Below are 18610 nucleotides of genomic sequence, written 5' to 3' on the forward strand. Positions count from 1 at the left end.
ATTTGGCTCTTTTTTCTTATTATTTTTATATATTTCTAATCATATATATATATATTTGAAGTCCGGCTTTGAGTATTTTTGGAAAGGAAGCGCATGGCCTTTCTCATACCCAATCCTGTTTGAAATCTCAGAGTCTAAGAAAATTATGGATAATAAATGGCTTTTCATCACATACACAACCAGAATATAAGACACGCACAGCTTTGTTGTCACTGGCAAGAAAAGCCAGTGTTCAGATGTGGTTTGGCCGCAGCCGTTTATGATCCAGACAATGACCATTGGTCTGATTCTCCACCCAGTGGGGTTAGACGTGAGAGAAGGAGAGGATCAGGCCTGATTACATTTTGGCCTGGTTTACTAGTAAAAGCAAGACTTACATACCATGTCAACTGCCTGTCTATCTGTTTGTCATTACCGCCAGTAAGGAAGGAGTCTGTTGCCCAGCTACACCCAGCTGAGCAGAGGGCAGAGTTTTGAGGATGTGAAGTTTCTGCAAGTTTCACAGAGGCTGACAGCAGAGCAGAGGGGGGAGATCTAAGTCAAAACCTCAGCCTGGAGGGCAGGTCTCGCTAGTCCGGACCCAGAGGGAACAGCCAGGCAGCTGGCACGTACTCGCCGGTCAAGCAGCGAGGGCACAATGCTCAACCACGAGTGCTGCTACAGCATAGATTTACCTTGGACCTTGTCTCTTCTACAACTGAAACTTAGTGGCAACCATTACTTTTAAATTACTTTCTGGTAACTATATCATCTCCAAACAACACTGAAATGAAATCCATATTGGGAAACTATGATTTTTGGGTCCATCTACCTGAAAATGATGGTGTCAAAGACCTACATACAGAATAAGTATACCTTAACGTAATCATTAGTCTTGCTGGACTTTACCAAATCTTATTCTAGACTGTACATGGAGAGTCATTCCCTTAATTATCACCTTGCTTGACAGAAATACACTGATTAAAAGACTATCCTGTCTACTATTAAAAAAAAAAATTAATCAAACCCCGTTTTGTCTCGTCAGCAAAGCCAGAAGGTTACTTCTTGTTGGCTGCTCTCAGACTTGTCAGCTGCCTGATCTGCCATTGAACTTCATTCTTTAAAAAAGCAAACCCAGCAGCGTGGCACTGTCTCACTTCCATTTGCACCAGAGGCATCAGCCAGGCAAAGGGCCCCGGTTACTCCCCAGCAGCAGCTGCAATGGTGGCAGTATGCTCTGCGTTTGGAACGTGGAGACAGAAACAGGCAGCTGCCTTTGGCTCGCCGGCACTGCAGGAAGGTTAAAGACACAACTAATGGTTGTGGGGTCCCTGCTCAGGTTCAGTAGTGTCCGAGGATAGCTGTGTTACAGCCAGCTCCAAAAGACCGCTGAGACCAGAGTGCTGTGCCACTGCTGCACACAGCCACAAGGCAGTGAGTTACTTGCCATCCTCAGGGCATTCATGGTGCAGGAGTGACTCAAACTTTGGTCCAACGGGATAAAACATGAGATTTCAAAGAAAAAAAAAATTGTTTTCAAAAGCACAGTAGGGAGGAGAATTGTTATAATCCAGCCCATACCTTTGCAGTTGTCATGACGAGATGGTGAGCTGGGAGAAAGGAGACAGTTCTGCGGCAATCCTCTTCCCTGCTCCAGCTCTAGACTGCCCCACAGGATGCCACCACTGGCACTCATGGAGGGCACAGCGGGACGTACAGGGCTGAATGCTTTGCTCTCCCCTGGAGGATCCCCGATTTTTGCATACATTGCTAAAATTTAGCATCAGAATTTGACATGTGGGAAATCCAATAGCTCCCATTTTACAGGAAGCTATCGAGGCACCAGGGGATATAGGACTAGCACACTGTCACCCTGCACACAGCAGAGGTAGGAAATGGACTGACAATACCCGATTTTCCATCTTCAGTTCAGAGACTTCCCACTGCCATTTCACCGTTAGAATGAGATTCCTCCAGAGAAACTCCAAAGTGCAGGTTTGCATCTTTCCATCTGTCAGCAATGTCACAAATCCTAGCTTTGGCAGTTTCATATACGCAGGGTAACCCTTCCCTCTCTCTCTCTCTCTCTCTCTCTCTCACACACACACGCACTCACAAGCCTACTATATTTATTAAAATGCAATCAAAGCTCCCTACCCCTTTCCTCTCCTATGCTTAGGGCAGGGGTAGACAGAAGCACTGTTATCAGGCCGTGCAAAAATTACTGAAAGTAATACAGAAACCAAAATGAACTCATTTTAGGGAGAGGATAAAATAATTGCACTACAAGAAAACATCACTGCATATTTCCTTGGGGGACTGAAAGGAATCAGTTCTTCCCTCAAGATGCTCATAACTGCAGTAGACAACAGGATTCAGGTTCCTGAGAGCCTACGTGTCATTTTTAAGGTAAATGACCAGCACAAAACAGACAAGCTCTTATCTCCGTAGGACAAAATTAGCTTCCAAAAAGGTACAGAAGGTCCTTTAGTTATGAACGGAAAACACCAGAAATCACAGAGTTTACATACTGAGGGTTAGAAGAACCATGGGAATTAACCACCACAGTGCAACTCACAATTAACAAAAAAAATAAGCTGTCATAGGCAAACAAAATCTGAATAAGCCTCTACCCACTCCAGGAGTTTTTCTTGAATGGGACTATCTACCTGCTTCACAGCTATCCTGACTCACACACTAAGATATTTGCAATGCCAGCTGCCACTGGGACACAAAGAAAAACATTCTGGTCCCTACAAAGACGATAGCAGAAATGATACAGACTCCTACTATTTTGCTCGGAGGCTCAATTACTAAAGAGTGGGTTTTGGTTTTGCTTCATCTCCATTTTTAGTGCTTTTGTCCCCTTTGTTATTTACATAGAGCACCACTAGTCTCAGGGTTAAACAAAAAATCCCTAATAGTGAAAGCCAATCACTCACTCTTGAGCTTCTAGGGTCATTTCTACCAGGCTGATCTTTGCCTGTTTGCAACCCTTAGTCAATACTTATCTTTACTAAAGTATTAGCAGCTTTTGTGGGACCGAAGACCCAATTACCACCAAAATGCCTTCATGCCTTAACAGCTGCTCTGAATGAGCTAATGGCTTGTATAGGAATAATAACATCGGTAATCACTTTATATTATACATTACATCCTTATGTGGCAGAGATTTGGTACAGTCCTTTAATCAAATGTCCTGGAAAGAAGTATTTAACAACAACACTTTATCCACTCGTTGGAGCATCTAATGCTCACTGCTTATTTGCAATGCTTAAGTATATTCCAAATGGGGGATGAAATGTATCTACTCCATAGCCCAGCACACAAAGAAAGCATGCAGTCTACTCAAACATAAGACATAAATGGCATTCAATTGAATTCTCGGCACCAAACGCAAAGGATTGTGATCCAGCAACCACAGACTGCAGAGGGGGCAGAGCAATGACTTATATTGTAAAAAGAGTTCAAAATGTTCTTTGTCACAGTAGCTGTCACACGTCTTTGCTTCCCTGCTAAGCCCTGCACCTCCACCTCATAGCCAGGAGTTGCCATCTGCATCATCCCAACATAATGCTGTATGCAGCAGGTCATTCACTGTGCCATTGCAAAAGTAGTCACGTCATTGCTGCACGAAGCCTCTCTGATGGTCTAAGTCAGAAGTTTCCTTTCCACAGCCACCCTAAAATGGGATGTTTTTGGTGTTGACCATCAGCAAAAAGGGCACATTTGTGATGTATCAGCTGGAATTAAGGAGGACGGGGAAGGCACAGCCAGAGGCAAGCAAATGGAAAAACCTCCAGGCGACCCCATGGTAGAGCAAGAACTCGTAACCATGCATGTGTCCCTCTGCAGTAACTCGGTGTCAAGCAAAGTTGCCAAAAGGTGCGTGCATAGTAACTCTCCAGCTCTGCTGTCGACCTAATTTAGGCCACATCTTCTGAAACAGTGTGATAATCAATGCGAGAAGCATTTTTCTCCTCTAATACTGAAGGTGGTTTTTGATGCTTTCTGGATGTTTAATGCTCCTTTCAAGTTTGTTTTTCCCAGCTTGCCAGGTGGACAGCGCAGTTCTCATCTGTTCATGCTGATAAAGTTTTAGTGAATTATGAACCTCAGAGCTTGTGAGAAAGGCAACTTTGATCCAGTGTCCACCCAAAATAAACAGAGATGGATGGGGTCCTGAGGAAGGCTGGTCCTGCTGTTCAGCTGCCAGCCCTCTGTTCTGCTGGGAAGCTTTTGGCCACCTCGCTCTCCTTGGTGTCTGACTCTACTGAGGCCGTACTGCAGGAATCGTTGTACATGTCTGAAAAGGAGGACATGGGCATTGTCACTACAATACATCTAAAGGATTTCCCATCTACAGTCTTGAGGTTCATTGTTAAAAGCCTGAAATAAAATAAAAAATAAATAATCACAATTCTACTGCTCTCCTAATTCCTTTACTAAAGGCAAGGGAGGCTCTTTTGGCATGAAGCTAACTGTAATGTGTGTGGCTTTATTTTTCTTTTGAAGCATTAGACATGCCAAAGAAATGAGAGCTGTAGTTAGGCACTGAGGGTGAAGACAGAACTGACCTGCTGCGGAGGTGAATGAGCAGTAATTACCAAACTCCCTTTAAACCACAGCAAAGAATTCTGGTTAACTTTCAAAAAAGTTTTTCTCCACTTTAACAAACTGACAAAAAAAAAAAATCAGAAGAAACTGGTAACTCAGAATAAAATGCTGGTAGCTCTCTACTGCAGGTCCCCAGGGAATGGCTGTGCCAGATTTTGCTTTCTTCTGTTACCAGAAGAAAATCAGGACACATTTTGGTAAATTATATTTAAGGATGGGCAAAAATTAATCTAAAATTGTAAACCTTTGATCTGCAGAGTTGCTGAGATTCAGCTTTTCCAATGCAACCTATTTGGGTGTTAGGTCAGAACCAAAGCTGAAGAAAGCATGACTAATGCTGATTTGGCTGAAATCTCACCAGAGCAGCCCTTCCTCCAGTCTTTGGAGCCAGCAGTGAAATATGATGAAAGCAATAATGGTTCATGAGATTTTAATGTTTTCAAACCTAGACCAGAACCACAGCCCTGATGCTAATCTAAATCCAAACGCTACCCGTGTCAGGATGAAAGCTATCCTGCAGTTACGACGCACCCTTCCATGTGACACACTTGGGCTAGCTGTAAAGTAGCCAGCCTGGGTACTGGTAGCCACAGGAGTTTGGTGTGAGATTCAAGTTCTGCCCAGGAAGGGGAAAACAATTAAACCGTGCCAAGGTAAGCTGCTGTGCCTAACTAGCTCTGACACCCACGGCACCAAATTTCAGGCTAGCTCAGCTACGTCACCAGAGACTGCAGCACAGGCATACACTCAGGCCAAGTACTTTAATACAGAAAGTGCACTGTTTATTACATCCTTTCTTATCACATCCTTTTTCAGTATGAAAAAAAAAATGCCAGTAACACATTTTCTCTATTACCTGCATTGCTGTTCTTAATTATGTTGTTACTGTCCCCCTCTGCTGGCTGCAATATACTGGAAGGAACCCAGTCGCTTTTCTCGGAGACCAGTTTCTTCACTAACCTGAAATTCAGAGAACAGGCAGTGAATTTCCCTACATTCCCTTTCCCTGGGTTGGGTTTCTTAGAGGTGCATGTTGGGCAGCTATTTCCTAAACTAAGGAAGAAGGCAGAGGACCCAGGGAAGTCCTACCCAGGACCTCCCACGTAGCCGGTGACTAAGTTTCAGCAGTCTCAGATGGTGACGCAGTATCCCAGATCAAGCTCACTTGCAAGCAGACTGTGTGACAAGGAAGCAGTGGCCTTGGCCTGCGTTTGAGACCCTGGGCCAAATTCAGAGCTGAAGAAAATGAATCTTTCATATTGTCCATCCCCCTTGCTGTAAATACCATCCAGGGTGGATGGGTTTAGTTCACTTCCCACCTGCTTCACCCTATGGGACTTGCTCCCGTCTCAGCTGCATGACAGTTCTGAGTGAAGGGTCTGACTGCACGGGCACTTCAAGGAGATCAGATCTTCTCCCTCCAAATTACCCATGGAAGGAGAATTCACATATCCGGCCAGGTCTGTTCCTAACACTTACTTGTCAGCAAGAGAGAATAAATACACCGAAACGTAAGCGAGCTCAAGGGGGCCAGATTCATCCCACTTTGTCAATCACGTCTTATATCTAAGCCTTTGGGGCTAAAAATGCTCTCTGGTTCACTGCTGCAGCTCAGTGGAAGGCATGGGGATTTTATTGATGTATCCTATGGGAGGGTGCTGCCTTTGACAGTTGTCCTTCTGGCTAGAAGGTGTCAAAAGCCCAAATATTCCCCTCCCTTTCCTTTATGCAAACCTCTGTCCTCTTAAGCCTCATGTCACAAGCATTTAGGATGAAAGCCAACCAGGTGGAATTAACCAAAGCTGCTTGTGTGTTCATGCCTCCCACTGCCTCTTTCACATTGTGGTCAATGGGGTGAGTGGATTTGGATTGATTTTGAAGAGGCTTTGACATTCTTCTGAATATTTTCCATCTTTTCCAGGAGGTTCTGGCTGTTCTACCTGTCAAATTCTGTCTCTCTGCTCTACTTACCATTGACCGTTCTCTCCTTCCTGCACAAACTGCACTAAATCTCCATCCTCGAGTGTAAGAGAATCCGGAAAACAGCTGTCAAAACTGCCTTCTACCCGAAAAAGATTGGTCCCCTAAAATGAATGAAACAATGCACCACAAATACAGTCACTATGGATGCAAGAACACTGTGCAAGAGAGAGTGAGTTTAGTTAAATACTGAATTAGGCATTTCAAGCTGGCAGAGATTTCTTCTGCAGGGAATTGTGTCACTTTTTATTCCTTTTATCATGCCCAGGTTAAATATTATTCAAACTTCGGACAGAACTGTGCTGTGCATTCAGGCTTTAGAATTAACCGGCCAGCCATTATTCTGATACAGAAATTGGGTTTGTGACACCAGGTTAAGTTATCTGGAAAAGTCTAAAATTACTTTTTTAAAGGCTCAGAGTTTTCCCTCACTTTTGTAACAGGTAAAGCTACAGCTTACAAGTAAGGGTGACTTTTTACGGTCCTGATCCTGATCAACAAAATAGTCTTTGAATAATCTCCCAACACCCCAGATCAAATTCCCACCTTCTGTATTCCCACACATCCATGAATTTAAGGCTGGTATGAGACCAAACTTTGCAGGTTAAATAGTGATCTTTAGAGGAGAGGAGGTTGTACTGGGAAAGGGCAGCATAATTTGAAAAAGGAATTACATTGTTAGGGTTGGTCTCTTCCTCCAAGTCAGAAGAGTTGGAGAGTTCATCTGTGCTGGAGGGGATGGCTTCAAAATCTTCAAATGTGTCTAGAGATGGCATTTGCCTGCTGGGCCAACCTTTTCAAAGGACATAAAACAAAAAAAGTTAGCTAACAGTCATTAGCCTCTTTCAGGCTCAGTCTTTTAAAAATAAATGTCACAGGTTCACTTCCCACTATTCCACTTACTGAATTGCTTGTACCATTTTACAGCTTGTTCCCTGATTTTGCCATAAAAATTACATTGCAGCCATTATTCTGTCTCTAAAAACCTGTACCACTTGCTGTCATTTGTGGGAGGGCAGGTTGTGTGGCCACAGTGCATGCCCACCAATACCTTGAGTGTTTAGCATTGCTAAACCTCTTCAGTTCAGGAGGTACAAAAAGCAAGGACCAGGAATATTTCTGCAGAGCGAGTGCTGTAGCAAAAGATAACTTTTGCTGACGTGATTTTCAGAAAGCCATGCTCATTCAGTTTCCAGCTTACCTCCACATATTTATCTATAAATTGAAGTCCGAAGCCACTGAATTTTGGTTGACTTCTTATCTCCATCTCACCCCAAGGTGATATTACCACCTGAGCAACTTACAAGACTATACCCTGGAGCAGGCTGGAAGTGCAGGGAAGGGACAGAGTAAACAAGAAGGCACAAAGACAACCAGACCTTGGTGCTAGGTAGAGATGATCTCATTAATATTTCTGCTGATAGCAGTCTTATTGCATGATTTGCACCCAAAACCACCCCAGCCCAGTGGAAGGGACGTAATGAGAGATTTCCAGCCCAAGCACAACAGCCAGTCTCTTTACCTACAGAGGCATGCCCAGAGGATGTGTCCTGAGGGAAATTCAGGCTGAGCCTTAGAAGACCTGCCTGCCTGAGGCTCCCATGATGGAAAAGTAACTCAGCCTCTTCTGTACAGATGGCAATCATGAGCCACACTTTCCTTCACACTTGATGCCTGCCCCTTTTCTGACAGGGATGACTACAGTCAAGCTAGGAGGAAACAGACCTTGCACGGAGACAGATGCTCATGCAGTGGGATTATTCGTAACCCAGCACTCACAACCCACAGCAAAACCTGGCCTGAGAGAATACAAAACCCAAGCCAGGCAGCTCAGGCAGTAAACAGAAAAGCGATCTGATCTGGGAGAAATAGGTTTATTAATCGATTTATTTAATCTGTCCCCATGCACGTCCTCCCTGCTACAGGCACTGGTTGGTGCAACATGTGGTCATGCAGCTCTGCAGCACCTTCTCCTCCCTCCCGTTACATAGGGGCTGTAACTGCCCCGACCACTGCAATTCAGTCACAAGAGAGACAGTGACCTTCTTCCACCAGAGCAGCATCCCCAGTTATAACCCTACAGGTATGGTTAGGTCATCCGTACTTTTCAAGGTGTAAACTACCCTCTGAAGTGGCATTCATGTGCTGGGTTGTGAGTGTCCCTGCCAAGGTCTATACCAATGGAGTTTCGAGACCAAAGAGACAATTTCAATTACAGTTACAGACCATGCAGCATATAGAACTGGACCCCATATTCTGTATCAGTTGAATCACACCAGCAAAATACTAGCAACTCTCTAAATGTACAAGAATACATTGATGCTAATGGGCTTTAAACTGCTATAGCAATTTTAGTTCAAGTTCACAGGCTGGGCTACAAACACCAAAAGAAAAAGATATCCCCCTTCCCACTTAGACAAAGCTTCAGTGACCTTTTGTCACTGTCATTTGTGGAAAGCATCCAAGGCAGAAGCCTAAACAGCAAGGATTCCTTACAAATACATGCATCAGCCCTCCTCTTCCATACAAATTGCTATTCTAATTTCAGAGACTAAGAAATAGCCTAAGTTTTATGTGCTTAATTCAAGCTATAAATTAACACAGATCAAATTCTGTGCTCTCTGACATCAATTAAAAGAATTGTTTTCAGCTGTGCCTGACCTACAGAAAACCAGAATCTGCGACATTGTTTCTATACCTGCTAGTGATCCAAGCTTGTTCTTTTATTGCTTTCACTGCAAATAATATTCATTAAAAGAGAAAAATCTCTTTAAGTTAAAGAGAGTAAATATTATCATAAATTTATATTACACCCTCAAATTGAGATGATAAATGTTTTACTTTTGTTTACCTGTCTGTGAAGCAGATCTAGGTACAGGTCTCGTGGTGGAACTGGTATTACATTTAGTCTGGGCCAATATGGTGTTCTCAAAAGCATCTGTGACAGGAAGTACAATTTTGTGTCTTCAAAGTGAAACAGCGACCAGACAACCAGTACAAAGTGAATTCCTGTATCACCTCTGTAACTGGCAGTCTCTTTAACAAACAGGTGGACTGGGGTCCAACAGTTATAAAAAGGGAGACACATGACCAGCACAAATGAGTGAAAAGACAGCAGCATTCCACAGAAAAACTGTAAGTCTGAGAAGGACAGAGAACAGCCAAATGAATCAAACAGAAATATTGATGTTAATTAAGGAAAATGATTGCTGGGTGAACAGTGCAGTGTTCTATTTCACTACAGCTTCCTTACACATTTTTAACATGTTTTCCTTGCAGCATTTCAAATCATTCTGTAGGTGAGGGTATATGATTTTGATGCCCATCCATACAGCAATGAAAGGGGACCAGGGAGGGTCTTCTTCCCCGCCAGAAATGAATGATCTCACTCTTGATAAATGCAATGCAATTTTGTGGGGGACGTTTTCATCTAAGTAAATCAAATCCTTTGCGTTAACTCTGTCAGAGCTCTGGCAATAGCAGCAGTATCTTCTGGTAAAGGGATGACAATGATGTTCATTGTTTCCTACTTAAAGAAACTCAGTCTGGTGAGGAACGTTGTGCAGTAGGACCATGTTTTTAACTAGTGAGGATCAACTCAGCTCTATCCTATGGATAGTACTTGCACCTTGAAATACCCCCTGCCTCTGCAGCCACATCATTTGCTGAGCTCAGAAGTATCTGTCATTGAGGAAAGTGAGGTAGAAACACCACAGTTTGGGAAACTGATGCTGGGTACCAGGATGATTCCAAACTTAGTGCCAGGGGTCACTGGCAAGAGGAAATATTCTGCAAACAGCAAAACCACTATTTCCTCTGCTGCCTCTGAACTGTTTCTTCCAACCTCTGTGTTCCAGTGTGCTCTTCTGCTGGGAGCCACACAGGAGATAGCTCAGATATGTCACCAATTCCATCACTGACCTGGCCACTTGCCCTTTCTACCAAGGTTTTCTATAGAGCAACACAATCCTAAGAAAAGATTCCTCAGCTTACATCTCTCTCCTCCCTGTCCTGCAACAAGGGTACCCAACTGCTTGTGCCCCACAAGGCAACATGCTCTGGCAAATCCTCTTGTAAAGGGAAAAGCTGACAATGGAAGCTGGTGATCTTCCAGTGGCTGGGGAATAACTTCCCAGTTTAATTCTTTGGCATTGTTTATTAAACAGTAATTGATGAATCTGCTGCAACAAATAGGTGGAAATTCTGCTTGGCTGAAATGAAACACTGCACCTTAAATGGATATTAATGCACAGCCTAGCCTCTTCTGTAGTCTTCATGCACATGGCTCCTGCTCCTCTTATTAGGTACAGACACTAACAAGGGAAGAGGGATGCAAGCGGCCAGACTGCGGGTGAAGGTGAAAAGTAGCCCCTTGGCTCCCTGCTGCTGCACTCTACTGAGTGAGGTAGAAGCCAGGCAGAAAATCCAGATTCAGATCACAGTCTAGAGTATTATTTCCCAAAACTGGCAGAGAATTGGGGTTTTAATTTAGGCCCACCCCTAGGTGAAAGTTGGTAAATATAACATGAGTGCAGGGGACAGGCAAGGGGGTGACAAGCTGTGTTTATCAGAGTTAAACAGATAAACTGACACCAAACCCCTAATGGACTCCAGTGTCGTCTGCCAGCAGTGATGAGATGTGAATTCAGTTAATAATATCAAAAGATTGCCAAACAGATTTTCATGCAGGATGGAAATGCTCATACCTTCAAACCCCAGGGGAGTTGGGTCACTCTTTATTTCATGTCTCTTGACTTTAACTGCAGGAACAAGGGGACCTGTGTGAAGTTTGCAGAGTCACAAGGCTGTAAATATTGTTAAAGGAGAAACTTGCTTTCCCATTACCTGGAAACACTACCTGCCTAATACTTTCTGTTTCACCCAGAAAAATGACCAACCCCTAAATTATAAGTGGTGAAGATAAACACTTCTGTGATGTGGATAGGAAACAGGTGCCTTTTTGCAAAAGACCTTAAGACATAGTAAATGTATCTGCTTCCAATCAGGTTTCACGGATGGTTTCTCTCGTGCTTGTGCAGGAGATGGCACTAATGCAGGTAGACTCACAATCTCAGCTTTCTACCCATAAGGCTGGCAGGGAAGAGCCCACAAAAGCCAACACTTCTGCCCCACAGAAGTGGAGGGCATCCGTCACAGGTCCATGTACAGTGCTTCTCCTGTGTCCTGACTCCACACGTGGAGGACCGGTGACGTGGCAGAGCTGAACTGTTAGCAGTGAGGATCAGTACACAGCAGTATGTAGTAGCCTTGAATGAGATGATCCAAACACCCTGGCTAGATCTGCATTTGGCTAATGCTGAGACAAGACTCAGGCTTCAGTTCTTTTGTCATCTGAAATATTTTCTTAAAGCAGATGCTGTAAATGCAACACTTAATTGAAAAGCACTGATTTTGTTTTCTAGCTTTTAAAATCATTACAAAAGTAGTTTTCTCAGCATTCCAAAACATTGCCAATGGTCTTGTGGTGGACAGGATCCCAGGACAGGATTTTTTTATATGAAACTGTAACAAATTTTGAATTTCATTGTAATTCATACATGTTCTCTTCGATAAACCACACTAAAGAGCAATCCTTGGTTGCCCATTCTCCTTCTATACATGTGCTTCTTTCTGTTCCCCAGCTTAGGAAATCAGCATTAGGAAACAATTCAGTCTTCCCGTAACCTAGTAAGTGATCATGTATTTCTGAAGCTGTTGCCAAGGACAGAAAGGTATAAGAACCTCTTCTCCTGTGCTATGCCCATCATTTCCATGTAGTGATGTTGTAGTGTTATGGTCTAAAGAGGTTGGCAAAGAAACATTGTAGGTAGCGGTAATATCACATCCTTCCTCTGCCAATAAACCCCACTGCACTCCCATTTCATGACACCCTGGAAGTAGGTCATTTCAGATACCTGCTGCTTCATTGCACAGTCAAGGATACGGTTCATATCCTTCACAACTATTTAGAACGCACTACATCAAGTACTGTGCAACCTTCTTCCTGACAAATATATAGCAAAGGTTTTTATACAAATTAATTCAGCCATTTTTCTTTCTATTTTGGTTTGTGAATTGCCCCACAAATCTTAAACTTGCAAATCAGTTCCTCCACTTCATTCCAGGAACTGCCAAAAGACAATATATTCAGAATTCGAGGTAAGACCATATGTTCTGTTTTCAAAAGTAACTCTAACGTGTAGGCATAGGTGCCTACAATCCTACTGATTTTCAACACAACCAGCTTGCCCAAACGCATGGGTTGCTTTTGAGTTTAAGTGTAGGCACTAGTGCAATAACTTAAAGTAAATTTTGTAAAAGTGCCTTTTCTCAAAATAATTACAGCTCAAAAATAAAAGTTTCATAAGTTCCCACACAAACTGCATAGATTCAGTGCATTCTGGGCACCTAGCTCCCTTACACATCTGAAAATTTCCTTGCAATCATAATTTCTAATCAAAACTGTGATTATGCTAAATATTCTTAAAACTGGTATCTATTGCTACTCCATTTTTAGCTTGATTTCAGGCTTTCTTGCTGTCTGATGTCTGCTACACAATGAGGAGATTCTCTCCTTCTTGAAAGCAAAAATCCTAAACAGCTTTAAGGAAATGGAGAAATAATTTCTACTGAATTTCAGTTAATCCAAACCAGGGAGAAATTGGAAACCTAACCCCACATCAGCCAAAAATTAACCCAGTTTCCATGGAAACCAGCACCACTCTTTGAAGCCTATTATGGAGAAATTCAGAAGAGTCATTATATATGCTGCCAGGACACCTTGATATACATTCAAAATGTCTTGGCCTGCCTCCCTGCAGGTGTTACACTGGTCCTGACTCTTCTTCTACTGGAACCTCCTGCATTTATAAAAACTGAGTCTGATGTACTCACTCTGTGAACAGCAAAAGGGAGAAGGGTAGCTAAGCAAGCAGCATGACGGTACCTTTGGTCACAGCAGAAGCATTAACTGTGGTGCTGATGGAGGAGGCTAGGGAAAAGCGACGGGTAACTTCTCTTTCCTTAGATTCTGGATCTGGGAGAATAGACAGATGCAATGCAGGGCAGGATTAGAGGTTAATAAGCACTGAGGGTAAAAGATGTCCAAAGCAAAGCAGCAGCTGGAAAAGGGTAAATAAAAGGTAGGTTGCTCCTCTAAAACAGCCAGGAAAAATACCCTCAACAAAGCGAATGGGAAAGAAAAGAGTTTATATGAACACATTTTTTCAAAGCAATTCCAATTGCACCAATTTTAATACTTCAGAAGCGAGACTTATGCCAATTAATATTTTAGCAGCAGCCAACTAGCCTAAGTACAGCTACAAAACACAGAGAGATGAGCATGATGGTTAGAATGGTGTGTGCGTCTACAGATGAGGTTTGGATTATTTTAGACACTGAACTGCTTGTTCTGTGATGACTGACCTGAAATACACTGAAAAACAAACATGAATGGCTTGGAGTTCACAACTGTCATTTTTAGAAGTTAACTGTGTGATGCCTGAAAACGTTCTCTGAGCCTCCATCTTTACTGGTACAAATCAGCTTGGAGAAAGTGAAGACAACAGAGGTTTTTTAGGCAAACAGAGTCAGATTAGGATCCTGCCTTTTCTCAAAGTCTGCTCAGGAATGAAGACACAACTTCCTCAGATTTCACTGTATGATGTGAGTAGCATTTTTGACTCAAAATATTTCATAAACAGATCAGAGGTATAAATGGACTAACTGTATGCTAGCTTCAGAGAGCAAATGATTGTTTCAAAACACATCAAGGTCATTATGCAGCGCTTAAGAGATTGTGCCTACATATGTACAAGCACATCAGTACACTTCTTGCACCTACCAACTACAGCAGCACCACTTGGGAGGAAATGTTGCTTGCTTACAAATATTTCAGGATTAACTTTTTAGTCTCTGCTGCCGAAAACACTCTAAGCACATGTGCTGCATTACTCAAGTGAGTATTTCCATTGAGACATGAGTAAAGCTGTTCATATGCTTCATATCTCAGTTTCAGGTAAGATACTTGAACACTTTACCAGGACACAACCTCTGTTGAAAATCGTATTAGAAATGGCTTTAAATATTCTGTTGAAGGTTTTTGACATTTGTCAAAAACTATTTGTGATTTTCAAAGATATCAAAGAAATATTTATGTAAAAATTAAATAGTTGTTTCAATTTTCACTGGAAAGTTTCCTGGGATAGGTGAAGAGTTATTTCACACTGTCCTGGTTTTGGCTGGGATGGAGTTAATTTTCTTCCTAGTAGCTGGTACAGTGCTGTGTTTTGGATTTAGCGTGAGAATAATGTGATAACACACCGATGTTTTAGTTGTTGCTAAGCAGTGTTTACAGTAAGTCAAGGACTTTTCAGCTTCCCATACTCTTCCAGCGAGGAGGTGCAGAAGAAGCTGGGAGGGGGCACAGCCAGGACAGCTGACCCAAACTGGCCAAAGGGACATTCCATACCATAGGACGTCATGCTCAGTATAGAAGCTGGGGGGAGTTGGCTGGGGGGCAGTGATCGCTGCTCAAGGACTGACTGGGTGTCGGTTGGTGGGTGGTGAACGATTGCATAATTTTTTTTTCTTTCCCTGGGTTTTTGCTTTTCTCTCTCTGATGCATCTCTCTGATGATAATGCTATCATCATCATCATTATTCTATTATTTCAAGTATTAAACTGTCTTTATCTCAACCCATGAGTTTTCTTACTCCCCCCCCCTCCCCGCCAGGGGGGAGGGTGAGCGAGCGGCTGTGTGGGGCTTAGTTGCCGACTGGGGTTAAACCACAAAACACAAAAAACTCTTTGTAGCACATGCTTATATGCTTTGCTGAATCTTAGCCCAGATGTTCCCAAATGGTGCCTGTGATTCAAGGGACTTTTCTATTCCAATTCTTTCCTTTCTGTTATCATGTCTATCTTCTTTTCTCTCTCTTTATTTTTTTCCCCCATGGTGAACTGGCATACAGCACTGGAGTAAAATAAGTTTCAGGTGATTTTATATTTCAGGTTTAAATAACCTGTGCAGAACTATACTACCGTGAAGATTTCCCTGCCAGGGATCTTAAAATTCTCTTTCCCATTCCTCATCTTCATGTTTCCTTATTTTAATGTTCAGTCACACAACGTTTCTCTTTACTTTTAGTTTTTTCCATATTTCTGCCTAGTAAATGTCACATTCACTGTATGTTTCCAGTGGAGCAGAAATTAGCGTGACTGGTTGAACTGCAATTCCTATAATGTTTTATTATGCCAAAACATCAGGAAACCATATTAGCTCCTTAAAATCTCAGTGCAATTTTAACTGTAGATTGGCTACTGTAAAAAGACTGTAAATTCTGTATCTGCCAATGCACTTCCTTATCAATTTACTCATAAAAGCACATATATTCAAGTAGATCCTTATTCCCACCTCCTAAAAAAGCTGAAGAAAAAGGCGAGGTTAAACTCTGCTCTCAGTGATAATTACAATGGAATGACTCCACATTTAGACTGCTGTAACTGCCCTTATTAAAATACCAAGAAAATTTCACTTTATAACTATGGTGTTGGGCTACATTTACACCACATCATGCAGCTTTTAGAGACCCTGTGCCAACTCCAAGGAATATAAGCTTGGCTCTGCAAACCAGGACAGCTAACGCCTACCCAAGGCGGGGAGATGCAGAGTGCTATGAGTGTGGGCTTTCACACACTTTGGTATCGGTTCTGGTATGGCTGCCCTGGGGTCTCTGCACTGATGGTGTGCAGGATGGTAAAGTTTCTCCTCCAGACATTGGCATTTCTTTGGCCAAAACACCAAGGTGCTTACGTACAACGTTTTCTACCCCGTCATATCCAGCCTGGGCACACAGTTCAGCAATGCTTTGAGAATCCATGCTCCACTGCCAGTTGATATCTATCAGGTTATCTTGTTTTCCCCCTAGTTGTCTTGTTATTTTATTGTTTAAACCTTCCCTTTTATGTGTTATGGACATGAACAGACACAGTGGGTCTGAACCAAAGTATGCTCAGCTCAGTACACCACCTCCTGCCACGGCCAGTAACAAATCCTTAGACAAAGGGGTCAAGAGCAGGACAAGTTCTTACTGCAGTAACTTCCCTGTTACCTTCTCACAGCTTCCCATCTGCCTTAACAGCCGGTCTGTATAGTGCTAACAGAGCTTTGCATCATCACTGCCTACAGAAATGACCACACTCTGCAAATCATCCAGACTATTTGCCAACTGGTTTCCTCTAGGCCAGGACCAGATTAGCAACTGAACAGCGCAAGAAAGTGAAACGGGACACTGCATAATGGAGGGGCTTCACAGGAATCTGAAGGAACCAGACCCAGCAAGTCTTTGAGCTGAGACTGCCTACGGCTTAGGGGGTATGAACTCTTCTGAACTGTGCTTTGCTGTCTGGAACACGGAATGACTGCATAAAATGCAAGACATTTCACATGACAAAAAAAATTCAGATAAAAGAGCAAAAGAGGCCCAAACCAAAACTGCAGATCCAAACTCACCCGCATTACTGCATTTCTGAAATCTGTATTTTGGAATTTATTTCCCCAAGTCACAGGATCTGAAAACCACTCCCTTTATTGTATTCAGAACATTGAACTGGTTTGTCCATCTTAGATCTGGCTACCAAGTGCAGCCTTAACCTTGCAGCCAGAATCTTATGGCTGCTCTGGCTCTTGGTGTATTCTCATCTACTTCATAACATTGTAATTTTTATTCTTTCAACTTGCTTCTTCCTTCTTTGATGTTCACCCTCTCCATCACTGCACACTAACCCTTTGTCTCACAGAAGAAATATAATTTATCAGAACAGGAGAAAAGTCATATAATAATAATTAAAAAAGTAATTACATTATCTTCTCAGAAAGTAATTGCAAGTAGTCATTCAATTTAATTTCTATTCACATTTCTTTCTTTCCTCTAAAGTCTCTTCCTTGTACAGCCATCACAGGAACATGCAATGCTCTCTACTCATGGATATTAAGTGTCTTCTAAACATTTATGCACAAAGGCTCAGAACACACCATTTTACAGTGTCATATAACATAATTAAGTAGAAATGGCAATAAACCCCAGATCTTCTGAATTCCGGTTCCTCAGTGTTACCACTAGGCCATGGCTGAGCAACATTTGAAAAAACAAAGAGGTCCAACCAATGAACAATTTGACACATAAAAACCTTGTGTAGGACAACACAATGACACTCTTCCCTTCAAGACAGTAAACTGCTGAAAGAAGTTAAGTTGATGGTTCAAAACATGTTCACGCTTTGGCCCTTGAGAGAAATTGGAAATAAACGCTATTTGCACCGTGCACCAGTAAAAGATCCAACCAGTCAACTCAAAGGTTGCCTTGCCAACACTGCCGTGGGAGCAATTTTTGGTAACAGCATCTTTGAGAAGGGGAGCCATATGTGTGTATCAGACAGGAGCATTTTGGTGAGGTGCGGCAGCACTTTAGGAAATAGTGATGGATGGCACTATGGGATGGAGAGAACATTGTGGGAGTGCAGGAGACAGATGGCCAGAGACCAAATGCTGCATGGGTTGATTTTACCTTTGGGTGGAGCTCTGCGGTTGGAAAGACCTTGCAATGTGAATCGCTTTCTAGCAAGCGCTGTGCGCTCAAGGTTAAGGCTGGTGGAAGCATCAACTAGGAGAGAGAGGGAGAGGGAAGAGAAATAAGGAAGGAAGGGTCAGCTGTTCAGCTTATGGGAAAGGAAAGGTTAGCACTGGATGACAACAAAAAATAAATAAAGAAATAATTTTTGATTCAGTTCAAGCCTGAGCAAGAGGTAATCAATTAGAAAGGTGACGTGAGGTCAGGGTGATTAAACCAGCTGAGCCAAACAGAGCCCCTGGGTTGAGTTTGGCTCACTGAGTTTTAATGGAGAAAAACAACAACAAAACAAAAACAAAGAAAAACAGGTGAAGGGATGTAGCTCTCGTCAAAGGAAAATACAGTTTAGCAGCAAGCTCATTTAAAAGGGTCTAGTGCCTTTTACTATGAAAATACATCATTGT

At 42.6% G+C, this 18610-nt stretch overlaps 1 protein-coding gene across 1 annotated transcript in view; it reads right to left on the reverse strand.

Moving 5' to 3' along the window:
- Positions 1-4184: 4184 nt before the first annotated feature.
- The window catches only part of MCF2L2 (MCF.2 cell line derived transforming sequence-like 2), a 164847-nt gene continuing 150421 nt past the window's right edge, over positions 4185-18610 (reverse strand). Inside the window, exons 27-34 of the mRNA XM_009321723.1 lie at positions 18144-18239; positions 13523-13612; positions 11283-11354; positions 9428-9514; positions 7251-7369; positions 6568-6680; positions 5453-5556; positions 4185-4285 (exon numbers count right to left, since the gene is read on the reverse strand). Of these exons, the coding sequence (XP_009319998.1) occupies positions 4185-4285; positions 5453-5556; positions 6568-6680; positions 7251-7369; positions 9428-9514; positions 11283-11354; positions 13523-13612; positions 18144-18239 (782 nt within the window). The remainder of the gene's footprint in view (positions 4286-5452; positions 5557-6567; positions 6681-7250; positions 7370-9427; positions 9515-11282; positions 11355-13522; positions 13613-18143; positions 18240-18610) is intronic.

Source organism: Pygoscelis adeliae, unplaced genomic scaffold (genome assembly GCF_000699105.1).
Source record: "Pygoscelis adeliae isolate BGI_AS28 unplaced genomic scaffold, ASM69910v1 Scaffold223, whole genome shotgun sequence".
Lineage (NCBI taxonomy): Eukaryota > Metazoa > Chordata > Aves > Sphenisciformes > Spheniscidae > Pygoscelis > Pygoscelis adeliae.